Genomic DNA, 23074 nt, shown 5'->3' on the forward strand with positions numbered 1-23074 from the left:
TTGCTTTATATGGTAACATTCAAAATACCAAAAAATGCCCTTGGTTAATTCAAACATTAAGAATTGAAATTATTAATTAAATGAGGATAATATGGTAAATTCACTTTTTTCATATTAAAAAAAGTAAAATTAAAAACAAAATCAGATAATAGGTCATACTTTTATGAAACATAACTACACATGCTATTTTTTCTTAATTCTAAAAATAAAAAATAAAACCAATTGGCACATGCGTGAGCATGTGCAAGGGGCTAGTATATAAATAATAATGCAATAATGCTACATGCGTTACTACTAGTACTACATGTGTTGAGTCACGTTCCGATTCTTATTTGGCCGTTGGATTGCATTCATTAAATCTATTAGTAGTGTTTTAGATGCAATCCAACTATCGATATTAAACATATGTAACTAATCATTAACTTAAATACTTATGGCCAATTTGACATTGATGTGCTGTGAAAATAATCACTGTCAGATTTGCTGTGAGAGAAAGCAGTTTGGCGTTTGATAAACTTTTTGTTAAAAGTGTTGTTGATACTAATTCCCGCATAATCAGAAAATGATTTCAGCATAATCATTAAACCCAGCGCCTCTTCGAAACTGATTCCTGCATAATCAGAAATGAAAGCACCTCATTAGTTGTTTTCCCTTATAGCTTTCTCTCATAGCAATTTTTAACAATAACTGATTTTCTAATAATTTACCAAACGTTGTTTGATGTTGAGTAGGTGGCTTCATGCTTATATATTTTCAACATTTTTTGCTAGGATGGTTCTCAAAGAAGAATTTGAAAAATGATGTATATATGGTTAGCTCAACTGACTACTCAAGGACGCCTTTATATATATATATATATACAGTCCCCTTCTATTGAGGGATCCCTCAAATAAAATTATTTGAGGGACACCCTTTAGGGTACTCTACAATTTTTTTCCCAATGATCCAAACTATCTATTTTTTAGGTCTTCATTCATAGATCATCCTTACAAAAAATTAGACAAATCGGAAACCGTTTCGACATCCAATTGTGTCTTACAAAATCAATGAATACGGTACTTTAAGAAAATGCTAAAATTTCAATAACTTAATTGAGTGGTCAAATGATATCAGATTCAAGTGATTTTTTGTAGGGATGATCTTTGAATGAGTATCTATAAAATAGACGGTTTGGATTAGTGAAATACAATCCGGAGTGGGGCCTACAAGGGGTGTCCCTCAATGAAAGCTCTCTGTATATATATATATATATATATATATAAAAGATTGAATCGCGTTCACATTGCGTTTTTGAAAAATTATTTTCTAAACTTTGGAAAGGAAAGGAAATATCACTAAACTTGTTGCATTTAAGGTACCTGGTGAAGTTAAAAATAGACCTTATGTATGCATAGTTCACACAGAAAAATTATTTGATTTTATTTACATGTGTGTATAGAATATTAGAAAATAGAACCTTTTATAACCATAATAAAAAGTTTAGGCTTTAGACAAAATAAATTTTATTTTGGGTATATCTCCATATATAAGAAATGACTGAAGACAAAAAAAAAAAAAAAAACATTAAAGTACTAAAAAGAAGAACCCCACTGATGGATTCGAACCAGGGATCAGGGCCGTCCCTGAGATTTTGAGGGCCCTGTGCGAAACTTAAATTGGGGCCTCGCATAATCTAATACGAAAATACTATAAAAATTTGCCATAACTTAATGTCATAAAAAAAAAATTATAACTAAAATTCACCATCAATAAATATGCAATGACAATCAGAAATCAAATTCATAAAAATTTAAATATTTTCATCAATTGTAGCATGTGATTCTCCAACAATGAATCTATCAAGAGCTCCTCTTTGAGATTGAGTCAATTCCTCGAATTTTCTTTTTCTAAGCCGTTTTGTATATCCAGAAACGTATTTTCTAGTAGGTGGCATGTTTAGATTACAAAGAAAAATTCTAAAACCCTGTAACCTGGAAGAAAACCCCAACAAGAAATAGATAAATATTTCTACAAACTATATTCTCATACAACCAATCATCAACATGATAATAATTTAATAAAATAAGTCATGTAATATATAGAATAGATTGAAATTTAGATACATACCTGAATTTGAATTGAGATTTGAATATGACTATTCGATTTTGAGTGGTCTATGAATTCAGGAATTAGGGTTTTCTCTTTTGGTGTTCAAAATCCTGAAATTGAAAGAATAACAAAAATTGAAAAAGAACCAATGAGAAATTGATGAACAATGATTATTACTTACTAGAAAATCAGAGTTTAAGAGAAAGAAGAAGCCATGAAGCTTTTTTCGTGGTGTTTTGAATGAAGAAAGTACTTTTCTTGGAAGAGAAAATCTTTTTTTATTTTATTTTTAAGAAGGGGGATATATCATATATATTCCTCCTTTGGTGTGGTTAAGTTAAGCTTCTATGTTGCCCGTTTGTTAAAGGCCTTCTGTTTTTTTTTATTTAAATTTTATAATTATGTAAAGTTTGAATGCAAAAATAATATCACAAAAGGCTAGGTAGTAGAACGACATCAAGGAGCATCGAACTTGGGCCCTTTTGCCAAAGAGAGATGCGCTCCATTCAACTCCCCTGAACACGCTGTTGTGCAAATATCCAGACGCTATATTATATATACCATTCATATAATATTAATATATATATAATATAAATAATTTTTTTTCGGAGGCCCTTAAGAATCGGGGGCCCTGTGCGGTGGCGCCACTTGCACCACCCCAGGGCCGCCCCTGCCAGGGATATATACTTGAATTAAAAACCAAACTTAACCACTGCTGCTACCACCATTTAGCATCTAGTTTGCTATGTTTATTTATCTAACCACTTAAATATGACATCATATAAAATAAAATAAAAAATTTGGGGCCCTTTCTTGAGATTGGGCCCAGGGCTGTCACCCTTCTTGCCCTGACTCAAGACTGGCACTGTATATATATTAGATTATTTTCATTATATCAACTAGCTCTTAATTTAGTGATATTTAAATTCTAAATTTGGTAGAGGTTCCAAATTTCAATTCCTCTTCATGTTGATAAGAAAATAAAGAGATTAAGTTTAGAGTATTCAATTATTAATTTAGCTAAAGGTGGACATAATTTCGAGTCAACCTGACTGACTGTCCAACCCAATCACAAGAAACTTGGGTTGGTTTGGATTGGCCTTATAACTAGCATGTCGTGAGCTCAAGAAATCATAAATCGTTATGTATAGGTTGGATTACAAATTAGGACTAAAATCAACCCAACCCAACCTATGTCCACCCTTATATTTAACTACACAACCCCATCTTAACCTCATCCTAAAATGAGGGTTCAAAACCTTATACCTTTTCACACGAAGTCCTAGTTTGAATCACACCTCTTCTAATTATACCTTGATTAAAAATGAAGATTGGTCCAAATCCAATGAAAAAAAATAAGGACATGTTTACTTATTTGGAATGAGATAATTCATGAACTGCAAAAATTAGAAACATGGGATAGACGGAATATGTACGAAATTACTTCCCATAATTAATCTAATTCATGATTTTTGAGTTATTGAAATACATATTTTGACATGGAAGTGACACAATTTTTTATTTCTCATATATTAATAAATGTCAGCAAATCAAGCATTTGCATAATTCCAATACTCTATGTAAAGTAAAAGAATCAGAATAATTTTGATACACATTCCATATAAGTAATGTAATTTTTTTTTTTTTTGGTTGAATAAATAAACATGTCATTACCATAGAGAATTTCAAACAAGCCCAAACAACAATTAGAAACGTAATGCAATTAATTCTATGCAATGGATTTCGCAATTAATTAAATATGTAATACATATTTAATGGACAATGACCAAAAGCACGAGTGGCATTATAGCAGCAGCCGCTGCACTTTTCGACCAGTTGTTTGTCTAGTCTAGGGTTAGATTAAAATGGCTTGGAAAAGAAATACAAGATATTAATTTTATATTAAAAAAGGGATTCGGCCAAAAGAAAAGGAACGTTTATAACAAGGCATCTCCTTTGTTTTTACCACTAAAGTCTAAACAAAATATAATTTTATAACCACAACCAACGACAGACAACAAAAATGGAAAAAGTAAATTCTTAAACTGACTATATTGCAATATTTTCCCACCTTGCTTCTTCTAGCTCACATACAAATACAAAAGCAAACCTGCCCCGCAATGGAGAGATGATCTAGATTTACAAGACGGGAAATAACAAAACAGGTAAAAGGCAATGGTAAAGATAAACCCAAAAAAAAAAACATATCTGATATTAAGCACCACTGAAAGAGAAACCCTAAACCCAAAATCCTAGGCAACCAAAACCTGTTAGGAGCTTCTGCAGAACAGCTGTAAATAGACCCAAAAGAAAACTGGGGGGGTGGTGTTGGGGTGGAACATAGATTACTCAGAACCCTAGCCTGCCTCAAGATACATGAAATTCTAGAGATTTGACTTGCCACTCAACGAATTATTGACTATTCTCTAGCAAAGCAAGTCAACATTCAACAGAGCGGCGGTCCAAGAAGTAGGCACAATTGGCAAGTAGTTTCTAGTAGCTCTCATATATTCATTCACAGCAGCAAACTTCCAATGCAACCTGGACCACCGTTATGCAAGGCAAAGGCTAGCAACCGTTCGCAACCCCATTCGCTACAACCCTCTTCTCTGACACAACTGGCTTAGCACCCTTTGGGGCATCTCCAGCTGCAATCAATCCATTTTCTGCAAGTTTCACCTCTTCACTTGCATGCACTGCTGGAATAGATTCTTTGATCAAATCAGAGGGAACCTCTGATGAATTTTGAGTTTTCAGTTGCCCATTTGCTACCTCTTTCTTCTCATCAATGGCTTTTCCTTCCCATACCTGCTTTGATATTTTCAAAAATAAGGACAAATGTTAGGTATTTAGAACTGTTAAGCATTTGTCACAATATATAGAAAATAGATTAACAACTTTAAAACTGTTTCAGATTGATAGAAAAGGCAGAGTCTTGACCTGTTTCTGAAACTGCTGTTGCTTAGCCTTCTTCTCCTGAATTGTCTTCTGGCGGGACTCATAAAACCCAAAGTCATCCAAAATGCATGTTTTGCTTAAATGTTCCTTGAAAATTTTAATCATTTTAAGGCCTGGCTCCAATTTGACCTACACAAACCCATAAGATTAATATTCAAAGGGGAAGAACAAAGAAGATCAAGGCAAAAAATCTGTAGGGTGTAAAATTACCTCCTGAGTGTCCCTACTGTTGGTCACAGGTTTGTTCTCATTATTCTCAAGAGTAATGTGCTTCAACAAACTGTTGGGAACATCTTTAACAATATGCCACTTGACAGGGAAACAGCCATTCCACTTGTCTTGCTGCCAGTACTCTAGATTCTTGTTAAAATCAACAGGCCCCAACATCTCTGCAAGGCCTACAAATTGTCCACTGGTATTGACCTACAAGGAAAACAAATAAATTACAACACATCCAAAAGTACTTTTGAACTATAACCCTCTCAATGCCTAGAAACAAAAGACTCACCGAGAATAAAAGAAATACAGGACAGCCACCAGATTTCTCCTGAGCCTCCTGGTATGCAGCATGAAGCTTCTTGTTGCCATTTGGAGTGCTGGCCCAAACATTATACTTAATGCTCTTATGAACATCATCCTCACTGTATGACTTAATGATGAAGAATTTGGCATCAGTATAATCCTCGGGGAAATCAGCTTTATTGTATTGTTCTCGGTCTGGGACACTTGTTTTATCCTTTTCCTCATCATTATTAAGATTTGTTGGCACCTGCCCCTTGATCACTAATGCATTAGGCACAAAACCCTTTTGATTCTTGGAGCTCTTTGCCCGAGGTCCCCTGTTGAGTTCATTCAAACCATCCATATTCTCATTACCATATCCATAGTATCCGCCATTTCTTCCCCTGGGTTTGTACTTGCTGTCAACAGCCAGCCATGCGCGTCCACTGGTTCGCGAATCATAACCATGAGATCCAAAGCCCATACCAGATCTAACTGTGTTTCCATACTGACCATAAAGTTTGTTGGGGTACATCCTATTTATAAACCCTTGAGCTGTGCCCATTCCAGACAACGGCCTTGGGTGGTGCAAACCCTGTGAAGTCAAAGAAATAAAATTCATAAGGGTGGACATATCTAAAATAACATTCGCAGTTGAAAAACATTTAAATTAAATATCAAAATCACCAGTTAAAGGAAATCCAAGTCAAGTCTTCCAACCAATAACAAGATTCCAATTGTATAAAACAAGGATAGGCCCAACCTACAGGTTGAGCCCACTGATTCTCCCCTGCCTTAGATGTTTTCACAACAAAAGGTTAGAGGTTTGATTTATGGACAAGGCCATAATTGAACAATCATGTCATACAACACAGTTGACATTTCCACATATCAAACTGGTGGCTTTAAATAGGGCAGTCTCCATATGAGATGACCGTCTACATGTAAACTTCCACACATGAAAATTTACAAAAAACAAATAACGAAAAAATAAACATACCATGAAGTGAGAATTTGGACGGTAATTCTGATTCCTTGCAGATGGAATGTTATTGCCATTTGAGATTGAAGAAGTAATTGTTGTACTTGTAACAGGTCTAGGCTGCCCATCAGAAAAAAGTGGGGCATCCAACCACGGAAGGGGAGAACGTAACCCGTCAAACCCATATCTTGGGTCCTGGTATCCAGGAGTAGGAACCCGACCTGGCAAAGCACCCCTTCCATATGAACCATTGGAGTTGAAAGATGAGTTTTGATATGTTGATAAGGGAGCTGAAACATTATTTCCTTTCACACTTCCACCATTTGCAATGCCGTTAGAAATCCCATTCACTGTTTCCACAGGCAGAGGCTTATGGTCAGCACCTACAGAGGTGGATACCTCACTTTGAGGGGCAGCAGGGCTGGGGGTATACGGTCCACTGGTTGGAGTCAGAGGCTGGAAATAGGGAGGATATTGGTAGTGCTGAGGCCCATATAACTGACCATCATTTCCCATAGTTGGAACTGGGGAACCTGCCGGTGAATATGGACCATATGGTGCATACCCATACCCATGGTGGTATAAAAGAGACCCATTATCCCCATAAACTCCCTAAAACAAACAAGCAGATTTAACATAAAGTTAAAACATGAGATTTAGTCATGTGAGACACAAAATCAAACAAAACAACCATGAATTATTACCCAAAAAGTGAAAGAAGAAAAAAAAACTTACAGAAGTCATCTCAACTCCCTCAGGATTTACATATCTCGAGTAGTCATCCCACTCGTTGCCAGTCCCATCATAGCCTATAAGAAATTCACAGAACCATCCATATCATATAAATAAGAATTTCAAGGGGAATTTAACAATCCACCACTAAACCAATCTCCAGTTGAGGGTTCAACGTCAATTTACCTCCATAGTAATAGGCAGATGGATAAGCATTCGGGAGATAGCATAGAGACGGATCCATGAAATCAGGTAACAACGGAGTCACGGAGCGCTCAGATTGGATCTGACCATTCGCAGCATTTCCAGAATCAATAGACCCATATTGATTAACAGAAGGCTGCATTGAAAAAGAAACTAACCTTAGAACCACATATCAGATTAAATAATTGAATGTTTCAGTATGCAGTTTGAGAATGTTTTTTCAAGTTCCACTTAAAAAATAACCATATTTTCTTTAATTCCCAGAAAATTAGCAGTTTGAAATGTATGGTACCTTCTTGGTTGGCTCAGGAATTTCCAGGGTCTTGGTTTGAGAATCTAATGACAACTTCTGTAGCAAATCTGCTGCTTCTAAAGAAAGCAAACGGTGAAGGAAATACATACTTTTGTAATAGACATATACAATCAACAAACAAAAACAACACGTGAATCCAGTGAGCATAGTTTGAATTTGACATGAGGGTAAAAACTCCATTAATGAAATCACTCCAACACAAGTTATAACCAATTCATGAAAATCGTCTAATATGAAACCGTCAATTCAACCAGGCCTAAACCAAACTATACTCATGAAACAAACCAAAAACAAATTGTCAAAGTCCAGGTATACAAATTTTTAAAATAACAGGGACTTCTATTTCTACACAGAGAACCATGAATTTCCAGACGCGGACCACAAATCAAGCCTAAAACACCTTAACACCAAAACAAAGCGTACCAAACCAAGAGCTAAGCAAACATCATAAAAGAGGCTTACTGCGATCTACATGTTAAGCATAAACCAATAACAACAGAGACAGAGAAGATCCAGTTTGATCCAAAACAAATCAAAGAAGAACAGATCTCAATAAGGAAAACCAAAAACAAAGAATACCCAGATGGTTAAAATTATAAGGATACGATCCGCGGGAGGAGCAACGGTGGCCATGGCCGTGAATTGATAGCAAGATCTTCTACTTATCCGAAGTATTACTAAAACACCCTAAATCTCAGAGAAAGGTAATTGGGGTTTTAGCCAACGGAGAGAGAAATCCTGAGGCCAAGAGAGAGAGATAGACTGAGCGAGAGAAGAGGGAACAACGGGTCTCACAGCCGCCAAGGGTTTGGGTTTTGGAAAGAGAGGGTTTTGTTCATCCAAAAGCGGTGATTCAAATAGCACCACGGCTCTTCTTCAATACTCTCATTTAACCACCTGCGGGTCACTTTGTGAGCTCATCGAGCCTCTCCTATTGGGCCACAATTCCACGTGGCGAAAACTAACTGGGCTAAAGGATGTTCTTTTTGGTTTTTGCGGTCAATGTGAATTCTGATTGGCCCGGTGACACTCCTTTTAAATTGCTGGTTGTACTCATTATGAGGAGTTTGGAAACCCTAATTACAAAAGGACATCGATGTCCCCGTCCATTCGGGCATGTGGTAACAGTGCTTTGTGCTCTATGCTTTTTACTTGGGGATGACTTTCCGTGTTGTGGGCATTTTGGGGCTTTCACTGTAAACAACCGAATTATCCAAGGATTGTAATTTGTATCAATGAAAGATAATAAATAACCACTTTTTGATTTATACTGAAGTATACCAAAGCCCATTCTTGTACTCTATATTATGAGTTGTGAAAATTAAAATAGGATAAATTATATTTTTTTGGTCATGTAATATTAACCTTTGGTTCTAGTTAGCTCCATCTTGTTTTAATTTTAATCTTCATAGCTTGTTAGCGTTCTCAATTTGGTCCCAATTTGTATTAGGTCACATTAATTCATAGAATATAAACCAATAACTTTTGCCTTAGAAAATAACATGGAAGAATAATTACATTTTTATGAAATTAAATCGCAGTGATGACTAAAATTGTTTACCTTTTGATCATTTATGTCAACTAGTACCACAAACGTATAAATTTGTAGCGAATTTTAATTTATTTATTGGAATTAAAGAGACGAAAGTGAATTTTAGTCTAAGTAACATAAATCAAATCTGAAAGAGCTAAAAGCACTTCTGATTATGTTTGGCATAAAAATTTAGAAGTATTTTTACTAAATAAGTAGTCCCAAACGCATCCCTAGTCATTCGAATATGGGGGCATCATAAGCACCTTTTATACATTATGACACAACTTTTAGATCATTAATGTGATGCTAATTCCTTTTGCCTGTTGGTTGCACAAGTATGTGTTAGTCCCACTTTCAATTGCTTAATAGCTTGATAAGATTTCTGGAATAGCTAAAGACACTTTATGGCAATCAAAAACGCTTTTGATATCGTTTGTTAAAAAAGTTTAAAAGTGTTTATGGGTCATAAAAGTGCTTTTTTAACGAAACACTTGCTATGTGTTTCTTCGTGAAACACTCCTAAATACTTTGTAGGAAGCAATTAGATTTCTTATGAAAATTCAACGTCTTTATAATAAAAGCGATTTTGCTAGAAGAACTTATAAGTCTAAGTGCTTCCTAAAGAAATAATTTGAAATGAGCCCTTAGTGCTTAATTTTTTCAAGAGATTATTTTGATATGACAAACACATTATTAGGTAAACGAGATACTTAGTTGTTTCTTTAATATATTTTATATTCAGCAATTGTTGTTGATAAGATTTGAACTTATAATATTTTACAATAAAATGAAAATTTAGTGTTACTAAATCAAATGATTATTAGTACATAATGAAACACCCTAGTTTCTTTCTAGGTTTAAAAAGAAAAAAAATGTTATAAACTTACATCACATAGGCAAAAAGAAAACAATGAAAGAACAAACACAATTGAATTCCTCAGTGTTAAGGTAAAACTTGGCAACAATCAACCAAAGACCCAATTTGGCATTAATTAATAATAAAGTTTAACCTAAATATAATTATTTAACATAAGGCATTAGTATAAATGGGCTGATGTAGACCTTTATAGGAGACTCAGGGCCCAAACACCATGCATGCTTTTTTCAGTTCAGGTGACTTTCTTTGAAATGTTCGACAAAGACAATCTCAAGCACAAGGTTTTATTAATCACTTTGTTAATTTTGAAAAAAAAAAAAAAAAAAAGTAAACAGAGAAATGAATGAACATGTAGCATGTCCGAGTTAAAAAAACACAGAAATTAAGACAAACATATATGTAATGCAGTCTTTATTTGTTTTTTGTGTGTCAAACATTAACTGGGCTTAAATTGCGTTTTGTGATTTTCTGGGTGATGGAATATATTCATGGGAGTCACAACAGGTGGTATTGACAGATACAACCAAGGGGCTCCTGACCTTGTGGAGGCCATCAGACCACACTATTTCTCCAAAATCATATCTCCCTTGAGACTCCTTCTTTGGTTTGAGGGTCACAAAATATGTGCTTTCCACTTTGAACCATGAGAAGATTAAAACTCTAGGCCATATCACCACCTCAACTCCATCAGGCTCAGAAATGGTACAAAAATAAATGACATTCTTGTTTTTCCCAACATTACGCACACTTCGTTTGATTGTCACAGTAGATTGGAGATTGGCAAATGTGATGGAAGGGTAATTTAAGTTGACATTTGATTGGAGTACTTGTGGACAGCTTGTGTCAGTTCCTGAAGGGCAAAGAACAATCTGGCTGATTTGGTCTTCAGTGTAGCCAATATTGCAGAGGAACAGAATGTAATCGCTGGTTTTCATGTCATAAACGAGCCCCGGATCCATTGCTTTGATGGGGTCAATGTGGCCAGCGCCAAAGTCTAAGGGATCAGAGGCTTTCATAGATCCATCTGCTACAATTCTGTCGAAGGATGTGTCCCTTGTGTATGCTGCATGTGACAAGTTAATTTCAAACAGGTACCGCATATATTAAAGTATAATTTACTTTGAACTTGATTATAGTAGTGATAACAACTATTAAGTACTTACCTGTGGTGATGATAGCAGATCGAATGGCTGCAGGAGACCAAGTTGGATGTGCAGATTTGATAAGGGCAACGACTCCAGAGACATGAGGGCATGACATTGATGTTCCTGACTGAAAATTCCAGCTCACAGAACGCTTATCGTCAAGCGTCAAAGTGGGAGATGTTTGAGGAGGCCATGCTGCCAATATATTTACCCCTGGAGCACTTATGTCTGGCTGTTCATAATATGACATGGGGATGGATGGAGGGGATCATGAAAATATTGTACGTATGTACGTATATATCGGTATAGCAGCACATCTTATTGAACATAAAATACCTTGAGAATATCAGGTGTGATTGAGCTTGGGCCTCTTGAAGAGAAGTATGCAACTCTAGGGGCTAGTGACTTGCCAATAACAGTTTTACTTGATTCTATCTGCACAACAGGTTTCCTGTGTGGTGGTGTGTAGTTCACAGAATCACAGTATTAGGGTTCATTAAGTTTACAAGGAACATAATTAGGATATAATTAAGTATGATTTCGCCGTAAACAACTTACGTGGGAGATTGAGCAAGATAGTGCTTGATTTTAGTCCCCTGCTCAAGGTTAACATGGACTGAGGGGATGATGTCCACAGCAACCTGTCTTGTCATAGCTTCCACAAAGATCACAGCTGATGCATTAGCTTTCTTGGCAGCTGCTTCTGCCTCATCAATTTCGTAGGGTCCAATGCTAGAGAAGCACAGAATTACTCTTCCCACAGCAAATTTTGATTGTATCCAATTTTCTGGCCTGCAAACCCTGCACTTTTTTTGTTTACTGTAAGTACAAAACTCTGTCACCCTCAACTCAACTAAGAAATATATAAATGCTGAGAGAGAGAGAGAGAGAGAGAGAGAGAGAGAGAGAGAGAGAGGTCACCCATTAACAAAATATGTGGTCGCATCTGCCAATTTTCCCTTAATAGGTGTGATGATAAAGCTTTCTCCCTGTACAAAATGGAATCTACTGAATGATTTAAAGACATATACAAATTTATACATGCTCTGTCTGCCTTGTCAAAATATTAACTACCACTCAGATAAAAGGTTTGGTAAGGAAATGATTATGTTTGTGACCCACTGCTAATTATTCTATCTCCACAAAACTCTCAACCATATATTGCCGTACTAAAACTTTCACTTCTTAATTATTGGGGCATAATTAACATGTAGTGGCATGCATAATCCATCATTTATATGTAGCGGCATGCATGAATTACCATGAAAGAGAGCTTATTATCCAAGGTTATCCGAGTTGGAAACATTCTATCAACAGAGGAAGCAGCTACACAAATTCCCCATGGAGCAACATTTGTGACCTGTGATGGATCTGGCCCTTCATTACCTGCAGAGAACACCACAGTAACACCTAATTGCATTGCATGGAATGAACCAATTGCAGCTTCTGATACAAACAGCGGTAACAATGGCGGTTTTGATCCAAACGATGCGGAGATTACATGAACTCTATCATGCAAAGCATCATCAAAACCTGCAAGGATGTCTGCTTCAGAGCACTTCCCATCATAATCCTTTCCCCAACAAACTTTGTACACTGCTAGACGAGCCCTTGGTGCTCCTCCCCTGGCAGTTCCCTGCGCCAAACCAAAGAAACTTGCATTGTTTTTCACTATTGAACCCACTGCTGTTGAGGCTGTGTGTGTCCCATGACCCAGAAAATCTCTAGCTGATCGATATTCTGGATTGCCACTCGTGTTTAGTGGCCCATATTCTTCTTCAAAACCTCTGAGGTAGTAACGAGCACCAATTAGCTTCCTGTTGCATGCTTTTGCTGGCTCAAACATTTCTCCTTTAACACACCTTCCCTTCCAAGTTGAGGGGATAGGCCTCATCCGGGGCTCTTCTCGGAAGCTATCTGATTCGGGCCATATACCTAAATAGATCACCCAAAACACATATAATACACAAAATAGCTAGCTAGGTTGTCAAAGATAGACCACATGTGGAGTCATATCTAGTAATGAAATTAAAAGACCTGTGTCAAATATCCCAACAATGATGTCTTCACCATAGGCTAGTTGCAATGGAGTCCCTGCAGTACTAGTACTGCTACTGCTGCTTAAGGTAAGGCCCAAGAAGTCCCAACTTCTTGTTGTGTGCAACCTCAGTGTCTTGCTTCTAAAAACTGATATCACTTCATCCATGTCTGCAGTATTTTTCATCTTACAATATTAATTCATGTTTCTTAACCACTCATTTCTTTAACAAAACAGCATAAAAAGCAGAGAAAAAGAAAAGGTTAATCATTAGCTTACTAGCCAAGGTGGTTGCTTGAGATGAATTGAGCTTTGCTGAAAACCCTGAGAAACTGTGCTTGTAGCTATAAAGCATGGATTTCCGAACATCTTCTTCACTAAAGATAATTGAATGCACAGAGAAAAATATATAAGACCTAGCTAAGTGATGCATATATAAGAGAGAGAGAGAGAGAGAGAGAGAGAGAGAGAGAGAGAGAGAGAGAGAGAGAGAGAGAGAGAGAGAGAGAGAACCTTGCAAAAACTTTGGAAAGGAGTTGAAGATGATGTTTGGAAGCGAGATGAGGATCATGAACATTATGGCTGTGCCCCAAATAAACTATATACACCTGCATAAACCAAGGGAATCAGAGTAAACAGGGTTATAATTATGAGAAAGGTGACAAGAAAAAGTGGTGACCAATTTTGGGAAGAAAAGTTACATGAGGTGTGGAACTTGAGTGAATAAAATAAAGTGAAAGTGCAAGGTATAGGCCCCAGAAACACTGAGAATTTAGTAGCCATTGTCTCCTGTGGAAGAATCACATGGCTGGTTGGGGATTAAATAGAGTTGTAGTAAGCTGCAAGTGGGTGGCCTTCCAAACAATTCTTATAGAGCGTGCGTTCCAAGGCTTTCAAAGCTGCAAGAACACTGACATCTCCTCATCCTTGGACCATGATGATATTTTCTCTTCCAAGCTAGCTATATATCATATTTTCCAAATTAATATGAGGGCATAAGCCCTTTTCTACTCTCTCTCTCTCTCTCTCTCTCTCTCTCTCTCTCTCTCTCTCTCTGAGTCTCTACCCCTGGCCCCAATGTATTTGCACATGCATCTATACGTAGTACTGTACCTATCAACACCTTAGGAGGGATTGCAAACCTCCATCATAGTTACCATGCATGCTGTTAAGCAAAATGCATGTGCCCTTCATCATACTAGCTATAAATCTTTTTTCATGCAGTCTCCTTTTCCTTGTAACAAATTAGTAAAAATATGATAAATGCAGCATTACTTTACTTTACTTTCAACAATTCTAGAGAAAAGAAAGCGTACATAAGCTCTAGCTATAATCTCTTCCTAGCTAACTATCACTGCATAATATAATTTTCTTTTTTCCAACTTGTCGAAAAAAATAAATCTGAATTAGAAATCCTTGACATAAAATTAAAATCTAGAGTTATAGTATAGCTGATAAGAAAATAATTTTACATGACTAGACACCACCAAGATTAATACCATATTACTTTTGTGTTTAACTTCTTTTTGAAGGTTGCAACCCTTATTTTTCGGGTTCTTGTCTTTCTATGCTACTCTCTGTAGCCCTTGTAGATTACTCATTTATCCAGCTTTCTAGCTTTTTAAGGTGCATAGAGTGTATGAGTATGGATCAATTAAACCTTATAAACTTGCATATTGATTGCTAGTGTTGCCCCAAGCTATGCTTCTCTTTAAGTAGACTAACTTAGGGGTTTGTTGTAATTCACTCTTTTCCATATTTTCCAAAGGAAATCTGTGTAGACAAAGATAGTATTCATGCTATTATAATGCCCTAGGATATACATCTATATCTAGAGGATCAAACTTCATAGAGCATGCATGTGATCTACACAATGATCTGACATTATTCAATGGAGATATACTAATCTGACTAGAAGAAGCAAAGTTATGGTTAATCAAAATCATTGCAATTGAAAATGTTTTCCTAACACATTGCGTGAATCGGTTCTAATTCTCTTGCGTGATCGAAGGTTTATAATCAAGAAAATAAGACTTTCGAAGCACGATTTAACCTTCCAAGTTCACATCATTAAGTCTGCTTCCATATAAATGTTAAGAACTTGCTTTATTGATAGGCATCCTCATCCTTAGCAACCTATTATTGCATCTTCATGGCATCATAATATGATTGATATAAAGCATACATCTAGTTTGCTTTGATTAGCAGGAATTTCAAGTGCTACATAAATATGTTTCTTGTGGCAATAAAAAGTTGCTTAAATTCTATGGTTAATTAAGATCAGTTCACCTTCCAGAACTATAATGTTTGATGTGATAGAAAAAAAAAAACTGAAGAAGACATTGCTGCAAAATTAGCATATCACATTTTCACATGTAAATATGCTTTTGTGTTCCAAAGAAAAAATAGAAAGAAATTTTGGTTATTCATCATTTTGTACAGAAGCATATATATGAATGTGGCTCACAGTGCAAATAAGCTTATAGATAAGCATGAAAGTGATTCAATAATGGAAGAGAGATATCATCTTCTTTCTAGATAGAGAGAAGTTGACATGTAGAGTTCTATCAAGGTTAGGTTTGAGATGTTCTCTCTAGAGCCACTTAACCTAGCAGTTCTTTTATACATTTTCATTGTATAAACACAACTTCGAAGTCTCTCCAGACTCCAACCTCTGTGTTTGTCTGAACACAGGCAGGTATAGAATTAACCAAAGGCAAGTGCAGATGAGTCTTTTGAGTTTTAAATCCTGCAAAACAAAACTAAGGAGTTGAAGTTCCCAACCAGCTCTGTGTTTGTCTGGTATAACTTGCTAGCACAAAGAAGCTGGTGTGCTTTAATTAGCTGCATGGCTTTTAAGGATTGAACAAACAATCCTGAAAATTAATGATGATGATCTAAAATATCAGAAAATGACTCATTTACCCCAGCTCAAGCTTGATAACTATCCAAATTAAAACAAATTAGCAAGCTGTTGTGTTTTGCAGAGATGGGACCAATTTGTAATCAAAGCATTTAATTAGGCAACAGGAGCAGATAGATGCAAGTAGTGTGTAATGATTGATTTTCAAATAGTCACGGTATTAGTGAAAAGTTCTTTGTGTAATTTTGGTTTAGAAGCAAGATATTAAATCTAAATTTACAGCTATCATTCTCTAAGTACATTATTATTAATGGATATATGTTAATTAGATTATGATTATTAGATATATAAGCACATTATTATGAATAGATAAAGACATTGACATTGACTGCACGTGTTGGGAGATGTAGAGCATGAGCATGCGGGAGAAAGCGGTGGTTAGCTTGCTTTCTTCCATCCATGTCAATCTGTGGTCACCATCTTCATCTCCTCCAGACTCCAAAACAGAACAACAAGGGGCAATATTATATGCACCATATATGAGATATATAGATTCTATAGATTTTAGATTATAGAGCATGAGGATGAGGTTGGATTGTACCCCACCACTGACTAACACCTTCCTTTTCACTTTGACGTCTCTCCTTGGAAAACTAGTACAAGCTGCTGAAGAAGAACCATCCTCAGAAGAAGAGTTAAATATAAAGCTCTCTCACTGTCATGTCACATACACACACACAAAAGTTGCAAAGGCTATGTAGTTTACGCGTGCATCAATATCAGCCAGCCTTACATGTATTGTACTAGCTGGCTAATGAACTTGGGATATTTTAAAAGAGAAGAATCCACCAGAAAACCAAAATATTTCTGCAAGAAAAGTATACGGTTGAAAGCTGTTGCTCAGCAGCAGGACCAGTGACTTTGATATTTGTTGAACTTGAAGATTATAATATAAACATGCAACTTCGACAACACGCCTTTATTTACAGCAGCCTTTTTGTACTTACATGTACCTGCACAGTGCTGCACTGCAGAGACATAAAATTCCTTCCATCAACTCCAGATTCAATGCTCTACTGTCTACCTAAAACAAACAAACAAACTGTGGTACAAAAGTCAAGCTTATGATAAATTGCTTTCAAACTGTGATGCAAAACTGTCATGAAACTTTTACTCTTTTATATTCTGAAGATAAATTGCTTTAAAAGTGACATCTTCTTAGAGAACTTGCATAAAATTTGGTGACAGTTTGTTACACACCTCTCATAATTCCTACGTCCTCTATAGGAGGAAAACAAAACAGAGCAATAGATTATCACCAAAAGGAATAGATATAGATTGAGATATAAATGCACATCTTGTCTTTATCTCTCAAATGGTGTCAGTCAATAATTTATTTTGGTCAGTCTTGTGAGCCAAGATTAGAGGACAAAGAAATCATTTTGTTTTTTCTTTTTTCCTGATAATGAGGAGAAAGGAATAATTTGCCATGAATAGCAAGGTAAAAAGATATCAGACTAGATAATTTTTTGTATTAATATTTCTTCTTCTTTTATTTTGCAAAGAAGCAAACCACTATGTACTTATCTTAAGTTGACCTAAAAATCTTTTTCCCATGATAGTTCGTGGTTTTTCTTGAAGTCTATTAGTACTTGTTTGAGCAAGTTATGGTTAAAAGCCAAATGAAATGAGTGGAAGATATATTTATATAACAAAATATAGTTTATTTATGCTCATGGGAGAAGCTGATTATCCACTATATACTTCAAAAGTGAGTTGGTCTATATAATAATATATGTTCAGATAAATTACCCATTAGAATTTTAATAAGAATGAATGTTAGGTAAGTTATAGTAGCAAGCAACTGACTAGCAACCTTCCTGCTAGTGTGATACCAAAGAAGAGTGTGAACAAGGGGCCGAAAAAGAAGGCATATGGGCTTAAAGGAAAAGAGAAAAGAGAGAATGTATTGGAGAATGATGGAAAAAGATTGGTGGGAATTGAAATCCACCTTATATATGCGCATTGCGCACTGAGAAGAAAGCACCATATATATTTTTGAATCAAAACAAAAATAAAACCCTCCGACTATGTGGGCCCATTTCTGCCATGGCCAAGAACCAGCACCCACCTCAACCCCTCACCCCATCATTACCATCAAGAATTCTCTCTTACTCTTTCTCTCATTCATCAACAATTGTACCATCCACACAAAGTCACAAGAAAACAATTACCCATTCTCTTACTCCTGTATCTTTGTTTTTGGAATTTTCTTTTCTTCTTTTCTTTGCTTTTCATTTGGGTCTGATTCATCCTTCTGAAAGCCTGACTTAACCTTAGTTATGGTGATGGGTGGCTGGTGAGGAACTGGACTTTGGCTGTTTCTGGTTTTGCTATAATGGGTAACTGTTGGGTCAGGTGGAAGCCTTCAGTTTACAGAGTCTCTTCCAATGCAAAGTCAGGTTGGTCCTCATAAATCTTTTTTTTTTCCTTTCTTTCTGTATGTTTCTCTAAATGGGTTTGTCAGTATGCTTTATTTTGGAGAGAGTTTGCATTTCTGTTGCTTTTCTCATTAGATTAGCGAGAGATTGGAGTAGAACCTTAGTTCAAATAATCATGCTCTGTTTTTCTCTGCTTTGGATCCCCATGTATAACTTGTGGATTTGTGTGCTGTTCTTCCTCGTACAAGAAACTCAATACATAAGTAATTAATCAAATTGATTTTGACTATCTTATGAAAAGTTTCATTTTTAAGAGTATTTACATAGCGATATGCAAAAGGATCCTTTTTCCTTTTCGGACTGAGATATATCGACTGGTCAAAATACAAAACTTTCTGTGCTTCTGTATTTTTCATTAGTTTTTGCTGTTATTTATGTAGGCAACATGTTTTTGTTGGATTTGTTTTGTAATCCTATATGTTTAGAGGAAAAATGAACAGAATATACCTTTTCACTTTTTCTCTATGGCCGCTTAAAAAGGTAATAGATTTACCTTTCCTGTTGGAAGTGGATGCTCCTCATGCCTTGATTCTTATCTTGATAGTAGAAGTTCACTCTAATGAGTTTCTGAAAGTATATTCTTTTTGGCTCAAAATTAAAATTTTCCCTTTCCTTCTACTTTTAGTCATATGCTCTTTACTTTATGAAATTAGTAATCTTTTAGCTTCCTCCCGGTCCATATGACGACTGTCAAAGATTTTCTTTTCTCTCTTGTATAAATTGTGACTAGAGTTACTAACTTGCATAGCAGATTAAATATTTCACATTTTGTTGCTATCAAATATTATGTATCAGTATTTTGTAATCTCTTCATGACTGTAATGGAATTTTCTACCTTTATTGCTGTAGAGAATTGATTTTGGTAAAAAGAATTTCATGTTACCTTCAAAAAGTTGAAAGTGCTCACTCGAATCTGCAAAGAATTTTTGTTCTTGTTATTTTACTTAGTTCTTCATGTATGATGCATTTTCAAGTTCATCTGGGAAAAAAAGCTTTGACTTTTGCTGCTTGTTGGATTGGATGGTTGGATGTGTGATGTTATACTCTCAACTTTCTTTTCAGAGTCCCCAAAAGACCAGAGCCCCTCAGTGAATCCTAGGGAAGATGATAGTAAGTTACCATCGAATCCTGAAGAGGTTGAGATCCTACGCCGTGATTCAGCTGCAAATCCTTTGATTGCATTCACATTCAGTGAGCTAAAGATAATCACTGGAAATTTTAGGCAAGATCGCATGTTGGGTGGTGGAGGATTTGGAAGTGTGTATAAAGGGTTCATCACTGAGGATTTAAGAGAGGGGATTTCCCCCCTTGCTGTAGCTGTTAAAGTTCATGACGGTGATAACAGTTATCAAGGACACAGAGAATGGCTGGTAAGCTTTGTGTTCTATCTTTTAGCCCATTAAGAAGATCAAATAAAAGATACAAACATTAGTTTCATTAAGCGGTTTGTGCATTTCTAGGCAGAAGTCATATTTTTGGGGCAGCTTTCTCATCCAAATTTGGTAAAGCTCATTGGATATTGCTGCGAGGATGAACAGCGGGTGCTGATATATGAGTATATGGCTCGGGGAAGTGTGGAAAACAATTTATTTTCAAGTAAGTAACCAAGCATTTTATATCCCTAAAAAGAGTTATCTGATTTATATGTAAATGCAGAGAGAATTAGGGACAAAAGATAGATTTTTTTTTTTTTTACCTGAAGGCAAAATTGAATGGGATGACGAAAAATAACAATGGAACAGCAATATGATTGACCAGGCACAAAGATTTAAGAAAATGCCTTTTTCATTTTATTTATTCTCCTTGCATCCGTCTTCTCTCGATGAACCTTTGCACATAATTCTACCCAAGCTGCTGGATGATATCATTATTTGCCTGATGACACTACAGGGTTTGGAATGAACATCTTAGGACATTAATTCTTTTTGTCATAGGATGCAAAGGAATTAAAAGAAAGAATGACCATAAAACGGAAAGATAAATTCTGGAATGACAATACATAAGGTGCCACAATTTATTGATATCTCACTATGATCTGTGAAAGTTGTTTTCAGCTAGAAATGGCCCCTAAAAAAGATGACCTATCCCAAATGGGAATTACAGGACTTCGTCCAATTTCCAATTGTTATGCCAAAGATATAGTGATTTAAGTTGTTATGAGATGATCAAAATATGAAAATGAAAAGTAAAAGAAATAAAGGAAAGGGACCTGTTTTAAGACAAACCTTATATATTGTGAAATCTGTTAAAAGTGAAGCTGTTAAACATTAATTGGTGAATTTTGTGGGCCTATTATTAACTTAAGACTGTATCTCACATGCATGTTTGCCTTTTCTCAGGAGTGCTGCTTCCTATGCCTTGGTCCATACGGATGAAGATTGCATTTGGTGCAGCTAAAGGACTTGCCTTTCTCCATGAAGCTGAGAAACCTGTCATCTATCGTGATTTTAAGACATCTAATATTCTGTTGGATCTGGTTGGTATACTTCACCTTTTCTTTTAAAGAAAACAAAATTAATTGAACTCATATTGATAATTTGAGAATGTTCAGTACTATGAGGCTTGTGAAATTTGATGGTTTAGATGGTAATGCTATTATATGATCATATAAAAAAATGCATGAAGAACAAAATTACCAAGGGTTAGCTAGTCATGGATGGAGAACAATCTCCAGCATGAGAACGATGTCAGATTCAACTCTTTTTTACACTCAGCTACTACTTAAGTTCGCAATGATCATGTCCTAGAGTACCAAATACCAATTACTATATCAGTTGCACTTGTATGAGTTTTATTATTCTTCGAGTGGTCAGAAATATTATCGTGGATTGGTGGGATGAGCTAATTTGAATTACTGCAGCGTAGGTATCATTGCTCTTCTGAGTAATTGCAATTTGCTTGCTAAAACTTACAGTTGCACTTTCTTTGCATACGCAAAACAGGACTACAATGCAAAGCTCTCTGACTTTGGCCTTGCGAAAGATGGACCAGTGGGAGACAAATCTCATGTTTCTACACGCATAATGGGGACATATGGATATGCCGCACCTGAGTATATCTTGACAGGTAAGTCCTATCACAAATTAAGGCACTTTTTTTCTTTTGGCATTCGGAAGGTCTTTGCGAACCAGATAGAGACAAAATCATTCCATTTTGTTCCCCATAACATCCAACGTCAGTGTTTCACTGTTAAACATGGCATTTGAACTCATGTTGGGGAACTAAAGTTTGATGGCCTCATATTCTCTTTAAGTGACTTTCGGACTGACATAGTTACTATCTATCTCTGTGTGCAGGCCATCTAACTCCCAGAAGTGATGTTTATAGCTTTGGTGTTGTTCTTCTCGAACTGCTGACGGGAAGAAAATCTTTAGACAAGTCACGGCCAGCCCGGGAACAAAACCTTACTGATTGGGCTCTCCCCATGCTCAAAGAGAAGAAGAAATTGCTCAACATCGTTGATCCGAGACTAGAAGGAGATTATCCTATTAAAGGAGTTCATAAGGCAGCCATGCTAGTTTATCATTGCTTGAACCGAAACCCAAAAGCAAGGCCTCTAATGCGAGACATTGTAGACTCTTTGGAACCTCTGCAGGTCCCTGAGGAAGTTTCTGCCGAAAAAACTATAATAGAGGTTAGCCAGTTTCCGAATGCTGAAACTAAAACGAAAGAAGATTCACTGTAATGTGTCTTTGGTTTGTTTAGAAAGAGCGTTTTTTGTTGTTGTTGCATTAATAGCTTCTTTTGTGTGTATCTGAGAAGAGATACAGCTTCCTTTTTTCTTGTATTTCTTTCTTTCCTTTTTAATCATTGGTTAAACATGGTTTTGTGATGGTAACTTGTAACTGGATTATTGTAACTTGGCGTAAATATCAATATAAAAGCAATATTCTCTTGTTGATAATATATACTGTGACTGGTACTTCTCTCCTTTTCAACCATTTAGGGAGTTTGATCTACAAGGCTAGTAATTTCATTAATTATTCTGATTCTCATTGGATGCATAGAATCAAATCAGTCTTTAGAGAAGATATTTATGTCTATCATCTTCAATACAGACGACAAGTCCAGAGAAAGAGCATTCGATGAATGGGCTTGGTTGTTAGATTTCCTTCCAGCCCTTCCTGGATGGCGTTGAGCCCCGTCTCCCTTCTTCATTTGTGTCTCCATAATTTGTCTTCTTCTAATTCAATTTTTAGCAAATGAAGATGGGGTCTTTTCCAGAACGACGGAAGAAAGAGGGGCGTCATTACCGTCAATTTGGGGGAAAATAACCGTAGCCGATTTGGTCTACCCACCAGCATTAGATTATTTGAATACTCTAGATTTTGCAAAATG

General features: G+C 36.1%; 3 protein-coding genes across 4 annotated transcripts; 1 reads left to right on the plus strand and 2 right to left on the minus strand.

The window, feature by feature from the left end:
- Positions 4062–8640, minus strand: LOC18774098 (YTH domain-containing family protein 1). 2 transcript variants are annotated; one of them, XM_007204934.2, is made up of 9 exons: positions 8384–8640; positions 7758–7834; positions 7448–7601; positions 7265–7338; positions 6548–7141; positions 5555–6142; positions 5257–5469; positions 5029–5175; positions 4062–4896 (listed from the first exon to the last, which is right to left on the minus strand). In XM_007204934.2, exons 1-9 carry the CDS (start codon positions 8409–8411, stop codon positions 4657–4659), a joined length of 2115 nt encoding a protein of 704 aa, XP_007204996.2. In that variant the 5' UTR covers positions 8412–8640; the 3' UTR covers positions 4062–4656. The 2 variants fall into 2 exon arrangements, with proteins under 2 accessions (XP_007204996.2, XP_020420668.1); XM_020565079.1 differs by having other exon boundaries at positions 7758–7831; positions 8384–8612.
- On the minus strand, positions 10631–14536 carry LOC18772326 (subtilisin-like protease SBT3.18). Its single transcript, XM_007207124.2, has 11 exons — positions 14496–14536; positions 14074–14161; positions 13886–13980; positions 13652–13749; positions 13372–13542; positions 12596–13269; positions 12256–12323; positions 11893–12135; positions 11671–11785; positions 11353–11566; positions 10631–11252 (listed from the first exon to the last, which is right to left on the minus strand). Exons 1-11 carry the CDS (start codon positions 14534–14536, stop codon positions 10636–10638), a joined length of 2424 nt encoding a protein of 807 aa, XP_007207186.2. The 3' UTR covers positions 10631–10635.
- On the plus strand, positions 18174–22642 carry LOC18775192 (probable serine/threonine-protein kinase PBL16). Its single transcript, XM_007205275.2, has 6 exons — positions 18174–18697; positions 19799–20106; positions 20197–20332; positions 21076–21212; positions 21679–21802; positions 22033–22642. Exons 1-6 carry the CDS (start codon positions 18634–18636, stop codon positions 22419–22421), a joined length of 1158 nt encoding a protein of 385 aa, XP_007205337.1. The 5' UTR covers positions 18174–18633; the 3' UTR covers positions 22422–22642.

This window comes from Prunus persica, chromosome G6, assembly GCF_000346465.2.
Source record: "Prunus persica cultivar Lovell chromosome G6, Prunus_persica_NCBIv2, whole genome shotgun sequence".
NCBI classification, from domain to species: domain Eukaryota; kingdom Viridiplantae; phylum Streptophyta; class Magnoliopsida; order Rosales; family Rosaceae; genus Prunus; species Prunus persica.